Source organism: Pagrus pagrus (assembly GCF_965226575.1).
Source record: "Pagrus pagrus genome assembly, chromosome: 5".
Taxonomy (NCBI): domain Eukaryota; kingdom Metazoa; phylum Chordata; class Actinopteri; order Spariformes; family Sparidae; genus Pagrus; species Pagrus pagrus.
In genome coordinates, this window is record NC_140189.1 from 17496447 (window position 1) to 17511350 (window position 14904).

At 42.7% G+C, this 14904-nt stretch overlaps 1 protein-coding gene across 1 annotated transcript in view; it reads right to left on the minus strand.

Annotated features, from left to right (window-relative positions):
* Nucleotides 1-14904, minus strand: part of gria1a (glutamate receptor, ionotropic, AMPA 1a) — a 205847-nt gene that overhangs the window by 71492 nt on the left and 119451 nt on the right. The window contains exons 2-3 of the mRNA XM_084352846.1: nt 7007-7677; nt 6731-6865 (exon numbers count right to left, since the gene is read on the minus strand). Of these exons, the coding sequence (XP_084208972.1) occupies nt 6731-6865; nt 7007-7094 (223 nt within the window). The 5' untranslated portion in view covers nt 7095-7677. The remainder of the gene's footprint in view (nt 1-6730; nt 6866-7006; nt 7678-14904) is intronic.

Here is a 14904-nt window from a genome sequence, read left to right on the forward strand (position 1 = left end):
GCCATGATCCATACAAGCAAGTGCCAAGAACGCAGGTGTACCAGTTGTTTTGTGTATGTGAAAGCCATAAAGAAGACGGGGGAATGCAAATAAGCTCCAGTATTCAGTCTCACATTATGCAGACAGTGTTGCCGTCGTCATTACTACCCTGATGACTCCACAGGCAGGAAATAAGATGAATCACTTCGCCATCAACATTCAATGTTTCTATCTCTTATGTTTTGTTTCGTCTCTCCTCTACGTTTTCTCATTCACCTTTGCCCTAGTCCACCCAACTCCCCGACCTCTCGCCCCTTTTCTCCTGCTCATCAGGCAGGTGCCAGCAAGTATATGTGTGTGTGTGTGTGTGCGTGTGTGTGGTGGGAGGGCTTGCTTGTGGAGGAAGTGGCTAGTCATAAGAGCCAGCTGATGAGTATCACCCTCATCCGGAGCTCCATTCATACCCGTGCACAAGGGCCCATTCACCCGCTGCTTTTCACACTTGTGGGCCCCAAGAGCCCCGGGCACGTTCCCACACTCACACACACTTACAGAGGTGAACTGTCACTCAGTCAAGACATCCTACACAGATGCCAGAATGGGCACCCAGATGCATACACACACACTCCTCCACTCGGTCGCATTATAAAGAAATCCAGGAATAGGCTGCTTTTCTCATCTGACTCATTATAAACAGGCCCTGGAGCCCTTCTTTTCCCTCAAAAACATGTCTCTATAGCCTCCACATCCAATACTCTGTTAGAACGAGTGACACACAGCATGAAGAGGTGTCACTTTCATTCAAGCCGTCTCCCTCCGCTGTGAATCTTTCTGACATGCTTGTACCACAGCCCACCATCATACCCATGGACTGCAGTGATATGCGTGACACGATGATGAAAAGATGTCATATTTGATGGCATCGTGCAGAGGACTGAGAGGGTTGACTCGATGGAGGGAAGATCTGTGGACATCCTGAGTGTTGAAAGTGACAAGATGTAGTGTAAATCAGGTAAAAACTGGATATTGGCAGTGATCCCTGATCAGATAATCAGTTTCAAGACGTTTCCTGAAATCTTTAAAAAGATGTTTTAAAAATACGGAATAAAAGCAGTTAAGAGAAGGTACATGCTGCATGCGAGCTTTTTGAGTCCAAATCGCCATATTGTTCTTTACCAACCTCCTGTATGTTTGCTGCTGCCTCTCCACTCAGTGTACGCTGTGACTAAGACATCATTGTGCTCCCTCTCCCTCTCCACATCCCTCTCTGCTGCTATAGGCACCATATTTGATCCACTAGCGACATCCCTGGAAATGTTCAGCAGCAGCCTGACCCTCATATTCACATCACATTCCCTTCTGAGCACAGGACCATCTCATTAATGAGGGCATCTTGGGTGTGTTTACATTTCATTACACAGCTATGCCTGGCTCCCTGGCCTAAATGGCTGGGGGGGGCGAGGGAAGGGTTGGGGTGTCGCTAGGGATTGTCCAGGTTTCTGCAGCTCTTATTGTATTTTCAACGATATCCCTGCAAATTATTCACACTATAAAAACAACTCTGGACAGAATGAACTTCATAAAGTCTGTGTTTTTTATGGACAGGTAGGAGAACTACACTAAATAAAGGGAAAATGCAGGGATATAGGCGCTATACTCTGACAGACAGGAGTAAATTTTCTTTTAGTGATCGGGCTCAACATTCAGCAGCAGCCAGCACTGAACGTCTATAAATCTGCATTGGTGCTGCTGCACATAATGCTTTATTTCAAATCCAATTCGGAGCTCATAACTGCATCTCATAAGAACTGCAACAACCACATTACATTAAACCTCTGTGGTAGATGTGGAGATTTGCTTACTTGTTAACATGTGTTTATTTACTTTAGCTCCTATATACTTCGTATACAGCTGTTCTTTTGTGTAGAACTAACGCCAACAAGTGGGCAAGTGTGTGTTCTCTGGTGTTGTAACAGGATTATATAATACATAAATATCTCAGAAAACCATATAATGCCTCACCCCTTACCAGACGTTTATGGCCGTTCAACATTCAGAACCAGAACATTTGAACGTTATACAGAGTCAGTTTGTAAGACTTTCTTTAAATTGGTTAAATCTAAATTGATCCTTCGAGCCTTCAATATCCATGGGTCTAGTTATAAAGAAGACAATGACCTTAACAGGGGACAGCGCAGATGTTGAGTTTCCAGTGCAGGAGAATTGTCATTAAGCCACACGACAGCTGACTAGCGACAGAGATGAGATTGCAAAGGTGCAAAGATGAGGTGAGGAAAGAGATTACGGAACTGAGCCGTACACAAGTGCAGTTTCCTTGAGTTTTTAAGATATTAAGCGAAAAAAAATAGAGGAACTCATGGCAAGCAAGGCTGCTAGAATGGGGGACCAGAAAGCCAACCAAACTGCAATAAAGGTGGAAGTTGCGTCATTAGGACCCCCCTGAAACCCTGAAACCTAATGAGGTGCCACTGAGTCACATTCAATCTTTAGTTCCGGCAACCCAAGCAGTCATTAAGTGTGAGGCCTGGGAAGAGATGAGGACATAGATTAAGAGCAATGACCGGTGCTGACACTGTGGTCGAAGTTATCCGGCTGCAAAATGCACACTGAAGGGAAACTACAAGACATTAAGCTGCAGACATCTCTTAATACAACATGATGTAAATAATAACTTGCCAGAGAAAGACAAGACACAGCAAATATGCCACCAGACAAAGACATAAATACAGTCGAGTAGACTCTCTGTGTAAGGCGTTCCTTGGGGAAATGGAAGGTTTTGCTCAAAGGTTGCAAACATTCAACTGACTCATGGAGACAAGCGTATGGAGGCTTATGCTGTGATACCTAATGGGACTGAGAGTCAAATTCTGTCACACAGTGCGGCCTGTCGACTTGGATTGGAATGAGAACCTGAAGAGTTACTCCTCCACGCAAACATCAGGAAAGATACAGAGACCATTCACAGGGCTACAGGGATCTTCGCAACCTCTGGATTGAGAAATCTCTCACGGGTAGAGCCCTGGGTCTCACAGAGCAAACACAGCCCGTCGCTGCTCCCCTATTGTCTCACTACAATCACCTCAAAAACACCAAATGAATTGTGAGCAATGCTGCATAACAGCACCACAGTTCTAGCTGGTGACCTCTGTTGCGTGTCATGCCCCCCTTTCTCTTACCCATTTCCTGTCTTCCTCTTCACTCTCAATTTTTTCAATGAAGGTTAAAATTTACCCCAAAAAATATATAACACTGCAGCTTGGCAAATATTTTATTTACCTTATCAGACCCACAGAGCCTGTCCGGATAGCGCCCCCCATGGATGCCCAGCAAGTCAAAACCCATTCAGGCTGGGCATTACAAGTACCTGCTCAGTGGGAAAAAATTGTCCCAATGTCCAGCAGTGTTATTTTACCTCCTTTCACTGTCCCTCAGCTGTCACAGCACCAAAGTTCTCCAGACAGGACAATTAGGCTGTCAGCATCTTTGAGACTAAGACAGTATGGGTGGACGCTGATAGGGTACGCCTTTGTGCCACACCGCTCCTGCGAGTACAGGGTATTGTTCCCTCACAAGCCCCCAAGATTGCAACTCTGCCACTTCTCAGAGGTACGTGAGGTGGTTGGTCAAAAATCCTATCCAAACTCAAGCATTCAGGGCTGTAATTCCTAAACTGGGCTGTGGTTACATGGTTAGATTGCAGCCTGAAGAGGTGGAGCACACTATGGAGCCCAAACCAGTTATTGCAACACAATAACAGAGAACAGATCAGTATTCAACTACTAATCCCAGAACCAGGGGAAGAAACTAAACACAGTTTTGTAAACACAAGTTGGCCATCTCCAGCACCAAAATGGTTCTACCATGCGAGACCTCTCCCTGCAGATAAGACTCTTCTTTGGTTTTTATGGACAGATCTTCTGAAGGAAACACACCCAGAGTGGCAGGTGCTCCAATCTGAGACCACTCACAGCCCATGTTGAGCGAAATAAGTACTGTAGAACAGTCACACAGTACATTTGTTATCACAGACAACCAAGAGAGTGTGCTCGTGAGATGGTGGAAAGTAGTTTTATGTGGGCAACTGTCTCTAGAAGGGAGAAGGTTTAGAAGAGTCCAAAGCCTTGGCAGTGAAGCCTTGCAATCTCTTGGCCACTGGAGGCTTCAACCTGAGGCAGTGGGCGAGAAGTAACCCGTCTCTCCTCAGCCACCTTCCTGTGGATGCCAGATCTACCAGCAGTGACGCTGAATGAATGAATCATGATGACATAGAGTCCTATGAATCCAAATTGACTTTGATTGTCGTCAAATGCAAGCACCACCCCACTGATGACACCATGATCACCATGCAGAGTATCTGTAAGACTTTAGCGAGCCACCTTGGCCCCTTTGGGTATATTGTCCCCTTTACCACCCAAGCTAAGATCTTGATCCAACGTCTGTGACAGGAAAAGAGAAGGTGAAAGAGAGCCCAAATGTGGACACATCTGAGAAAAGAGAGACATTCATGTCTTTAGCAACCCATCAGAGAGTTGCTCACCTGTTCAGGTAACAGTCCTTGCAGCAACATCTAGAGTAGCACCAAAAAACAGGAGTCTATCCTACTGTTTTAACTGGTGCCCAATTAGCTCGGGTGCTGAAGACACGGCTCAGCTTTCCCATCCGTCAGGTTAAGCTGTGTCCTGGCTCCTCCGCCGTCTTAACTTGGCTTAAGGCGAGTCGTGCCACTACAAGGTTTTTGTTAGCACCCAAAATCCTGGAGCTGAGGAATCACGAGGGCTGGCAGAACAACTCCACGAACGACAGCTCTTGTGGCAAGACACTTGTCAGGCTGTCAACTCCAAGTTGGGTGGTCACACTGGCCTCAGTTTCTCCGGCAGCCACCTGACGAGTGGCCAGAAATGCCGATATCCTTCCCAGCAGCTGGTGAGGTTGAACTCAAGTAACCTACCGTCTGCGGTGTCATTTCCTGAAGCTCCACTTCCCCGAACATTGTGCTAACTCCTGGTTTCTACTGCAAGCTCCTCGCACTATACGACCATAGTGTGTGTCATATATTTTGAACTGAAAATTTGAAGTTAATTAATTTTCCAATGATAACGTTATCCAACCGTGTGTAGATATGGAGATTGGATGTTTATTAGGGTTTGTTTTCCTTAGGCTCAACGTGCTTGGTTTAGCTTTCCTTATCTGTTATTCTGTATGGAAACAACCTAATCAACAAGCAGACAAATAGAGTGAGTGTCTGGTGCAGTGACAGCATTCAATAATCAACCTAGAAAGCATTTTAATGCGTCGTCTCTGACCAGACATCTGGCGCTATTCAACATACCGAACCAGGAAATTTAAAGGTTACAGAGAGGAAGTCCTTCAGATTTGCTTTCCCTCTGAGTCAGCCATGTGTGTATTTCATGTATTTTTATAAAACTGCAGCATTTATTCCCCTCACTTTGTTGATTCTGTGAGCTACGATTGATAACCGTGGCTGCTTTCAGAGCCAGCGGATATGGAATAAAGATCCGTTTTTAAATTCTGCACAGGTTTCAAAGTTGAGATGCAACATTCAGTGTCTGAAAGAAGTAATCAAATGTCTGTCACTGAGGCAACATCACACCCGTGGCAGGGAGACAGGAAGGCTGGTTGTCAAAGGGTATCTCCTGGAAGTGTGCGCCTTCACGATAGTGAATGTGAGTGAGCCACGGGCATATTCAGAGGAGTCGAGGATGGAATGAGGAAAAACACGGCTGAAAGGTCTCGAGGGCGACCAAAATCTTGTCAGAATACAAAGGAGGGATAAGTGCAGGGTTAACAAAGAAGAAACAATTCAGACTGGCATTTCTTTTGTAAAGCTCAGACATGGAGTAATTGTTTGTCTGGTGTAATGGCACACATTATCACCCACAGGAGAATGGCGGCCCCATTGCTCAGACCAAAGACTCAGGATAATGATTTTTAAACTTGTTGACCATAAATCTGGCGTCCTGCTACCAACATGCCACTTTTCTAATCCACGATGTCACAATTATTCCTCACATGAATTAATTAAAGATTTAATAAGATGTGGCTGTTACAAATCCATATATAGCTCGCATTAATAAAGATCAGATCAGCAAGATCAGGCAGGTAATCCTAAAGTCCTCAAAGTTGAAATGTGTATTTTTGCGTGTGCCTTTGTCAAGGTTTTAGGGAGGAAGAGGTTTAATAATGTGTGTTCAGCCAGAAAGAGATAATCGGATTGTGATCCGTGGCTAATTAGAAATGCATTTAGACTCGTTTCCCCTCTTTGTTCACATCAGCCTGAGAGCCCTGATCTGCGCCCTGGCTCTTTGTTTTCCACGTCGGTTTAAGCAAGGAAAGACGCACAGGGATCAGTGGCAGCCGTTTTAAAATGCACATGGCTGTAAAAGCTGATATTATATGACTGTAGGATCTGATGCTGCTGCTGCTGCTGCAGAGGCTGATTTCAAATCCCCGTGGCTTCTCCCGGAGCGCAAAATCACGGTGCAATCATGCCGAGGAAAGCAGTGACAAGAAGTCCTTCTCGGTCCCACGCAACAGTTAAGAAAACCCTACAAACACACACGGATCTTTACATTAGGCCTTTAATACTGTACATGCGACTAAAGCCGGTGCAGGTTTAACACCCGTGGAGTTTTTACGCTCTTTACGCAAGTCGATACACAGATCGAGAGGATGGAGGCTGAACAGACAGAAGATGTAAGAGCCTACTTACAGGCATATGTCATGGAGAAGCTATTCCCCATCTTGACCATATCCACCTGCGGCACCAGTTTGGGGATGTCCTGGTGGTGAGACAGGGCGAAACGAAAGACCTCATATTCGTGCGATTCGGTTGGGAACAATCCTCCTGTTGAGCAGCAAAGAACGAGGAGTTAATGTTGGACACAGCGGGGGGGACAGACAACGAGCAGAAAAGAGACACGAGGCAAACTTGAAATAAGAGATAAGAGACAAAAAAAAGCTTCTGACGCGTGTGCGCCATTCTCACCTATATTGATGTTACTTGGGAAACTTGAGCTTGAACCCAAGCACATCCCCAGTAAACTGGTGTAGAGGATGGTGAAGCTTCGCTGCATATTTCCTTTTGCATTGGCGAAGGGAAAAAGAGCCGAAATCCACGCATAGGTTTGTCCGTGTGGTGAAGTTCAATGCCCCGCGTCTCTCTCTCCTCCGAACTCCGGTCGCCTCCTGTCAGAGCAGCGTTCACAGCGACGCGGAGACAAAACGGCGAGGCGGAATTTCGCAATGGCGAGAGGAGGCACCTTTCTCTCTCCTCTTTCCCCTCTCTCTGCTGATGCTCTCCTGTCCTTGCCTGCTGTTGTATGAGACGGAGAATGACTTCAGCGTGAGGCGCACTGCAAAAAATATGCCCGTCTTTGGAAAGCTGTTGAGTCTCGATGTGGATTTTTTTTCTCTCTCTCTCTCTCTCTCTCTTAAAACAGCGTTTTTCTATCACAGGGCTACGATCTGATTCCACTTGTTCCTTGTTTTTTGCTTCTTTAAAGAAATGTCTGCACAGAAGTGTCACAGCAACAAGGCAGGACAGAGCAGATCGCTCACAGAGGAGCTGCCAGATCGTCCAATCACTAATATTTAAAGATCCGTCACGCACAGAGAGCAAATGGCATCATCGGACCTCAACGAGCGACGTCTGCACCTCTAAAAAACAAACACACACACAAAAAAACACTTTCACACTCAGTACTTGAACATACAGTCTGACTGATCCATCCTCCAGGTGAATCTGTGGGTATTTTTTGCAGTGTGCACCCACAGGTCCCTCAGGAGACGCACGGGATTTCACGGATGTCCATTCATTCTCCCGCACTGCAAGAAGTATATCCACGTTACTACCCACGGCATGTTTACGACGTGCTTTTATTTTGTAGTAAATAAGTGTTTGCATTTTTCAAAACAATAATAATAAAAAAAAGGTGTTCACTTGTGTCAGAGGTGTTCAGCATCTTTGAATTCCCTGCAGCGGTCACACAATCACCCAGAGGAGCAACAGCACAGTGAAAACACACTAATATTAACTACTGTATTATTTATTATAACAATTTAGACCAGTTTAATGAGATTTTCTTTTTTAAATACATGTTTATTTGATGTCACTCCATTTTTTGTCTGTTAAAAATGTAGATAAAGCAAGTGGTGGAACAACCATTGTGCAAAATCACTGTAATCCAACTTAGGTATAAATTCCCCACATTACATTATGATCTTGAACCATTCGTGCAGTGTTTTAAGATGTTTCCAAGGTGAAGAATGAACCTCAATTTTTCAAGCCAATGTGTTCAGTAATAAATGGACATTTCATGATAACTTATTCTATGCATCATTTTCCACAGGATGGCTTTAATCTGGCATTTCTAAATTACATCTGAATTGACTTAAAGCTGTGGTGACATGATGAAAACCTCATGTGTTTTGACACCATTAAGATGATCCATTTAAAGGGGCTCTGTGTAACTTCTGGTGCTGGAAGCCGGTTGTTAGTTTGTGTTTGCCGACTCCATTTCAAAATCGATGTTAGCTATTGTTGCTCTCTGTTAGCGGAGCGGAATGTATATGTACATGTAAACAGTCACATCCTTTGGACTGTCGCCCAACATCCTTCAAGTCCTTCACAAAGAAATCCACAGTCCAGCAGCGGTAAACAACTTAAACACATAGTACACAGGCTTGTGTATCACAATCAGCTCACGTATGGCCATTAAAAAAGTGATTAATACATGTAAATTGCTACAAATTGGTACATAAGGCGCCTTTGAAAAAGCAAATGCAGCCAGAAGTGGACTAAATATCATTTTCTTTCTCTTGGTCCCGAGTCCAGCAGTGTAACATGTTTGAGAGAACAATCAGAGGTCTTAAGACTTAATCATTCACTCTTGGTCAGTCATACAGGATTAGAAGAAACAATACATGGATGAAAATACCTCCACTGGGGGATTATTGCACTTTGTTTTCCACCTCGGAGTGTGATTTTAACATTAGTGGGAGCTGAAAGCAAATGTCCATTTGAAATGAAAGTTTAGAAAAAGAGAAAGTTTCAGCTGTTTTAGAAAGGGGAAAGTAGACAATGGAAAATGGCCTTACCATTCAAAGAGTCATCCTTCAAACCGGTTTGCTTTTTAAATGAAATTTTCAGAATTGTGAATGTGAAAGAGGCCTTTTGCTCTGCATGCTGGCCCTGCTCCCTCTCACACAGTGCAGGACTGGCGGGCAGCTGATAAGCGGGGTTATGATTTAAACCATGTATTTACAGACAGCTACAGCCAATTATTCCCTGAAGAAAAGGTGCATGCTCCCAGGCTTTTGTGCACGCTGCAAAATTACCAAACACTCGAAATATTCACATGAGATTGATCGCGACCGCGCTATGTTGCGATGCCCCGGTGCTTGTTTAGAAAATGAAGTGGTAAATCCGGCCTTTGACACAATTACGATTTTGGGATGAGCTCACTTATCAGACCAAGGCAGGGTACTTCATGTTTTTTAAAAATCACTTTCCCCACTTATTGTTTCCACAGTATGAAGGCAGGCATTAACCCTCTTCTCTCATAAAATGAAATTTAGAAGATTAGAAGCTTATGCTGAATTATATTTTCCAATCAAGCAGAAACATTTCTGATACAATCTATGACTCTGGCTGCAGCGCTTTACACTCCTGAGCAAGAGAAACACAGGAAGTAAAAGGTTATCTAATTTATGAATGATGGATGTCCCATAAATACAGGCCAGAATGGTCAATTTTCCTCGCCTTTGTTCAAAATGATGAGGGTTTAGCTCAAACGCGAACGGCTGGGCAGCCTTTCATTACCACACTTCAGTTTTTTTCTCTGTGTGTGAGGCTACATTTGATTAATGCACATTTTGTGTTTCATAGTGCCTAATTCAGTGTTTGGGTGTGTGTGTTTTCTCGCAGCGCCCCATGTGAAATGAGTGCCATGCAGTCTTTTTTAAAACCCTGATTAATGCAAATACGTCTTAGAATAGCACGAGTAACGACGGCTAAATATTCTGTAGTGCTAAGTAGAGGAATAAAAAATCACGGAGCTTGTTGTTCTAGGTTAAAAATATTGCCGCCATCAGACAGACACTATGCAACAGAAAGAAGGGAATACGCTGTCTTTCTGCTCCTAAAGATGTCTTCATCATAGATTATAATGTGAGTGTCTGTCTGGGGTTTTTTAATAGAAGTCAATATGAAGAGTATAATGAGGCTAATCCGTCAAAATCTGCTGGTTCCACTCCAGTTTGAGGGAGGAGGGGGGAACAAAAAAGAAAAACCTCCCCAGCGTGTTATTCCTATAATTGAGCCACCGCATTTGTGCTGTCAAGTCCTTGTGTACGTCACACTGCTGGAGGCACAACTATAAAAAAAAGTATGTTGTTGCATAGGTGACAAAAGAACAAAAATATGTCAAGCAGGGCAAGGAGTGGATGTGGAAAAGCAAAAACAATGTCAACCTGCCATGGATAGCTCTCCAGGGACGACCACAGGGACTACTGTCAGTGAGAGCAAAAATGCTGGTAGGGATGTTGTTGGATATGGCCCAAAAATTCATGGTTCAACTGTTTTGTCATATTTGCAGAGAAGCATTGCCTGGTACGGCTAAATTCATCTACACCTATATTTTTGAATGCAAGCATTTTAGGTCTTTTATGGTGCTTAAAGGGACAGTTCACCCCAAAATCAAAAATATATATTTGTCCTCTTCCCTGTAACATTTGTGCTGTTTATCTATCATTATCTATGATTGTTAAGATGGGAATATCTGAGTTTTGAGAGATGGCTGCCTTTTCGGGAGGTGCTCTGGAGCCAAAAGAAGACATTTGTAAAATGAATCCGCAATGTCTTTTTCCAGAAATCATGATCAGGTTAGCCTAATCAAGATAATCCACAGACTTGTTGTGTGAGGTTTTATGTTGTTCTAGTATCTAAAAAAATAAATAGCACTACAGGCAAGAGGGAAATATGAGTTAGATTTTGGGGTAAACTGTCAATTTAAAACACGTTATCATCACCAAACTCTGTATCTCTACAAAGCTTTTCAGGCATTTTAAAGCTAATTGTTATGTCAATCTCCACATTTTCATCAGGCTAGTGTCTCAATGCATTCATCGACCACAAAAGGCAGTTACTTACACCAACCGACTTCTGATAAACCTACTGAAAGCTATCTTCTCAGCACCAGACAGCAAGCAGGCGATTTTAGCAACGAGCTAGCTGGTGAACATAGGCTAGGCAAGCTAGCTGAAGAGCCAGATTTTAAAAACAAAGTTAGCAACTAGCTAGTGAACACAGTCAAGCGTTTAGCTAGCTACAGAGCCAGATATTAAAAGGTCAATAAATATTGGACTAACCTTTGTAAAGTGGCCTCAAACATGACTCCAAATGAATGTTTATCAGTGGCTACAGGATGTGAAAATGGGTAACTAGTGTATTTGCTAACATTAGCCACAGCAACATAAGGTAGGGCTATTGTGCTGTATTTGTAAGCTTGTTTTGGTCTTTTTCTGTGCCCTAGGGGCCAAAAGTTAAATAAAAGCTTCGATTAATTGTATATACCAAAGAAAATAAGCTAAATTTAAACTGTTTACCGTCTGAATGAACCTTAACACAATCAAATGTCTTTAAATCTTTAATCGATTCATCAGGTAATTCAGTCAATCAATGAATATAATAGCCTATTTTGTTTTTTCTTGGCCTGCAAAGAGTCAAAATTGGTGCAAAAGGAGGCCCAAATATAAATAATATTGGCTTAATCCTTTAAAAGAACTAGAAGAGAGACGAAAATGACCTCTGTGTCGTCATAGTTCATGACAGCCCTGATTTTAAGACATCACAACTAACCACTAACACTAAGCATGCTCGGTTAACATCGTGTTACAGTAGTAACGGTAGTTTACAGTGTGCTAAGAACATTGGCCTTGGTAAACTGAATAAAACAGGACTGAGTGTCTTATTCTGTTGTTGGTTATCTGATCTCTGAGTAAATCTGTGTAAAGAAAGGTAAAAACGAGCGTCCCAAACATTTATTACAAATTTCACCAATTCTGTGAGATTTTCCAGCCCATTTGCCTCTGAGGAAACTTAACTGTAACAGACTCGACCAATTGAGCGTGCTATTGTTTCATATCCTTCAAAAACAAATCAAAAGAAGCACCTCGAAATGCAATTCATAAAGCGATAGCGTGAGAATCGTCCTCCCATCTCTCTCAATGAGATCTCTCGGTCGTGCAGCAGTGATCAATCTTCATGTCACACACAGAAATCAGTAATGGATTCTGATGGTTTTGGCTTGTTACTCGCTTTATCTGCACACTTGATTACAGCACTTGTTGACTGACTGACAGACACTGTGGCAGTACACCAGCCTTGGACAAATGCCTGGCATTAGCACAGAATCGATAGGAAGCAGACCGGCCCGGACTCAGTGCATGCCTGATTTCTGCCCTGTACCTTAATTGGGATGAGTTATTGACATGTGGCTTAATTAGACAGCCCCATAATCGATTTAGCGGGTCTGCTCAGAGAGGCACTGCGCCTTTTAGAAGTAGGAGAGGATCGGGACTTTTTGAAAACACTGACAATCTTAGAGTTGCATGAGAGTTCACGTGCCATGTGTATGAAAGGAAGGGAAGGTGTCTTTAGTCCTTTAAGCATGTCTTTGTCATGAGTGGTAGGAAACATTTACACGTAATGTTCTTCGTGTCATTTTAAGCACACAGAAAAATATTTTTCCATGTGGCATACATTTTTTTATTTTTTTTTCCTAAAGGATAAGGCAGCTGATGTTGTGTTTTCTTACTGGTAACAGATTCCATGAAAAGACTAAAGCCAGCCATGTGTGAGTCAACCATTTCTCTGTGCTCTCTGATTTTACCAGCCTGCTTTTTGTGTGCTGTTGAGTTTTTTCCAGCAGCAGGACATTGTGTAAGGGATCTGCTGTTCCATTGTAACGACCCTACTTGACAATAAACATGGGCACTATTATCATCCTTTGTAAGAGCTTGAGTTTTTTTGGACAACTATGCAGCTCTAGAGCACAGAAGCAGGAATAAGCTATCAGGCTTTGGCTACTTTAACTTGTTGTGAGGATAATTTCTTGTTGGTAATGGTCTTTTCATGGCAGTTGTTGACAATAATACCACTTTCCCACCAAGGTCTTTACGTTTATCATCAGAACCGAGTTGATAAAAACTCAGGTCTACTGCAGAGTCAATTGATAAATAAATGCAGAGTGTACACATTCCCATTTCCAGCCTTGGCTGGTATTTATGTTGGAATTCAGTAACTTTGTTCCCTATAAATGTATCTGCACTCCCAAATGCATTTCTACACAACCATAATGTAGCTTTAAAAAAAATACATAAAAACAAACATGTAGTTATGATTCGCAGCAATTTTCAAGTCTCTATAAGTTGTTGTTTTTAAAAAAAACTTTTATAAGAAAAAGAACTGGAGAGAGTGTTAGCTCTGCCTTCCTCTTTGATATTTATACCGTAGTGAATTGAGTGGAAATCAGTCGATGTCTGTAGGAGGAGGAAAACATTCACAGCGAGAAGCACGACAGTAGTACTGCACTGTAGCCAGTGAGCCACACCATGCAAAAACACCAGCGCAGTCCTTTAAGGCAGTCTCTGCCTTAGGGCAGTTTTCAGTTACCAAATTATGCAAAGGGATTGCAGATGGTCACACTTAATATTTGTATCAATCAGCCTCACATCCCCAGAGAGGCTGTTTATGCAGAGAGCACAGTCAATCAGATAATGTCAATAATCACACAGGCGTACGGTACAAAGAGAAAAACATTAAGTGGTGTGGGAAATAAACACGCTCCCTTCCTGCCTGTCCTGTTATTGCTATTCAGGTGTTCTCTCTCTCTCTCTCTCTGGCTCTGTCTCTAGCTCTCTCGCTCTCATGTGCTACCTGCATAATTGTCTTTCCCCTCTACTGGCCGCGGGGGAAGTGGAGCTCTCCCAACGTTACCGTGGTAATACTGATTGATGGAGTCGATACTTGTGTGGTTCCAGAACATCGAGCATCACCGCGCACAGACATGACAAATTTCAGGGAACAAATTTTAATGGCCTGATTAATCCCCTCTGGGGAAATGGAAATATTGTGAATATCTATAAACTCATGAAGGACACAGAAGCGTACAATAGGACCACACTCAGGGGGCTTTTGTGTCCATTGTTCAGCTGCACAGACACAAGGGAAGGATGACGAAGAGGAAATTCACAGCTACGGCTGCCGAACAATGTGTGAAAGGGAAGTCATTGATAAATCAGCCAAATTTAAATTTTTCGTGACATGATTGGGAATTCATCAGTCTCTAAATCCTGAGAAATTATTTTCACTATTCACTTCCTGATTGATAGAAACTCACTGTGGTGGAATGGTCACACGGTTGACAGTAATTCAGTGTAAAGACAGTGTATTGTGTTCAAACCCATCTGAGTATCTGTAACCTGTCATTCAGGCTCGAAATCAAGTCAAATCAATTTTATTTATAAAGCCCAAAATCACAATCACACACACGCTTACTGACCTGATGTTTGTCATTGACAAGGCAATAAGATTTATAGCAGTATTGTGTAATATATCAACCAACAGAGAATCTTATAGGAAGTAACTTCTTCGTCTAATGATTACTGCTTTGTGGACTGGAAAGGAAAAGGAGTAAAAGTGACAGAATGTTAAATGCATTTATGTTTTACATTAATAACTCAAAAATGCTTGGAAGTATGTGCCCCACTATGAAATCAAACGTATTACTCGGAGGTCCTCATCTGATTTTAATTGAAGATCAGGGGTCCGAAACAATTTTCGATAAAAATATAACATTTAATATTCTATTAACTGACGTCACA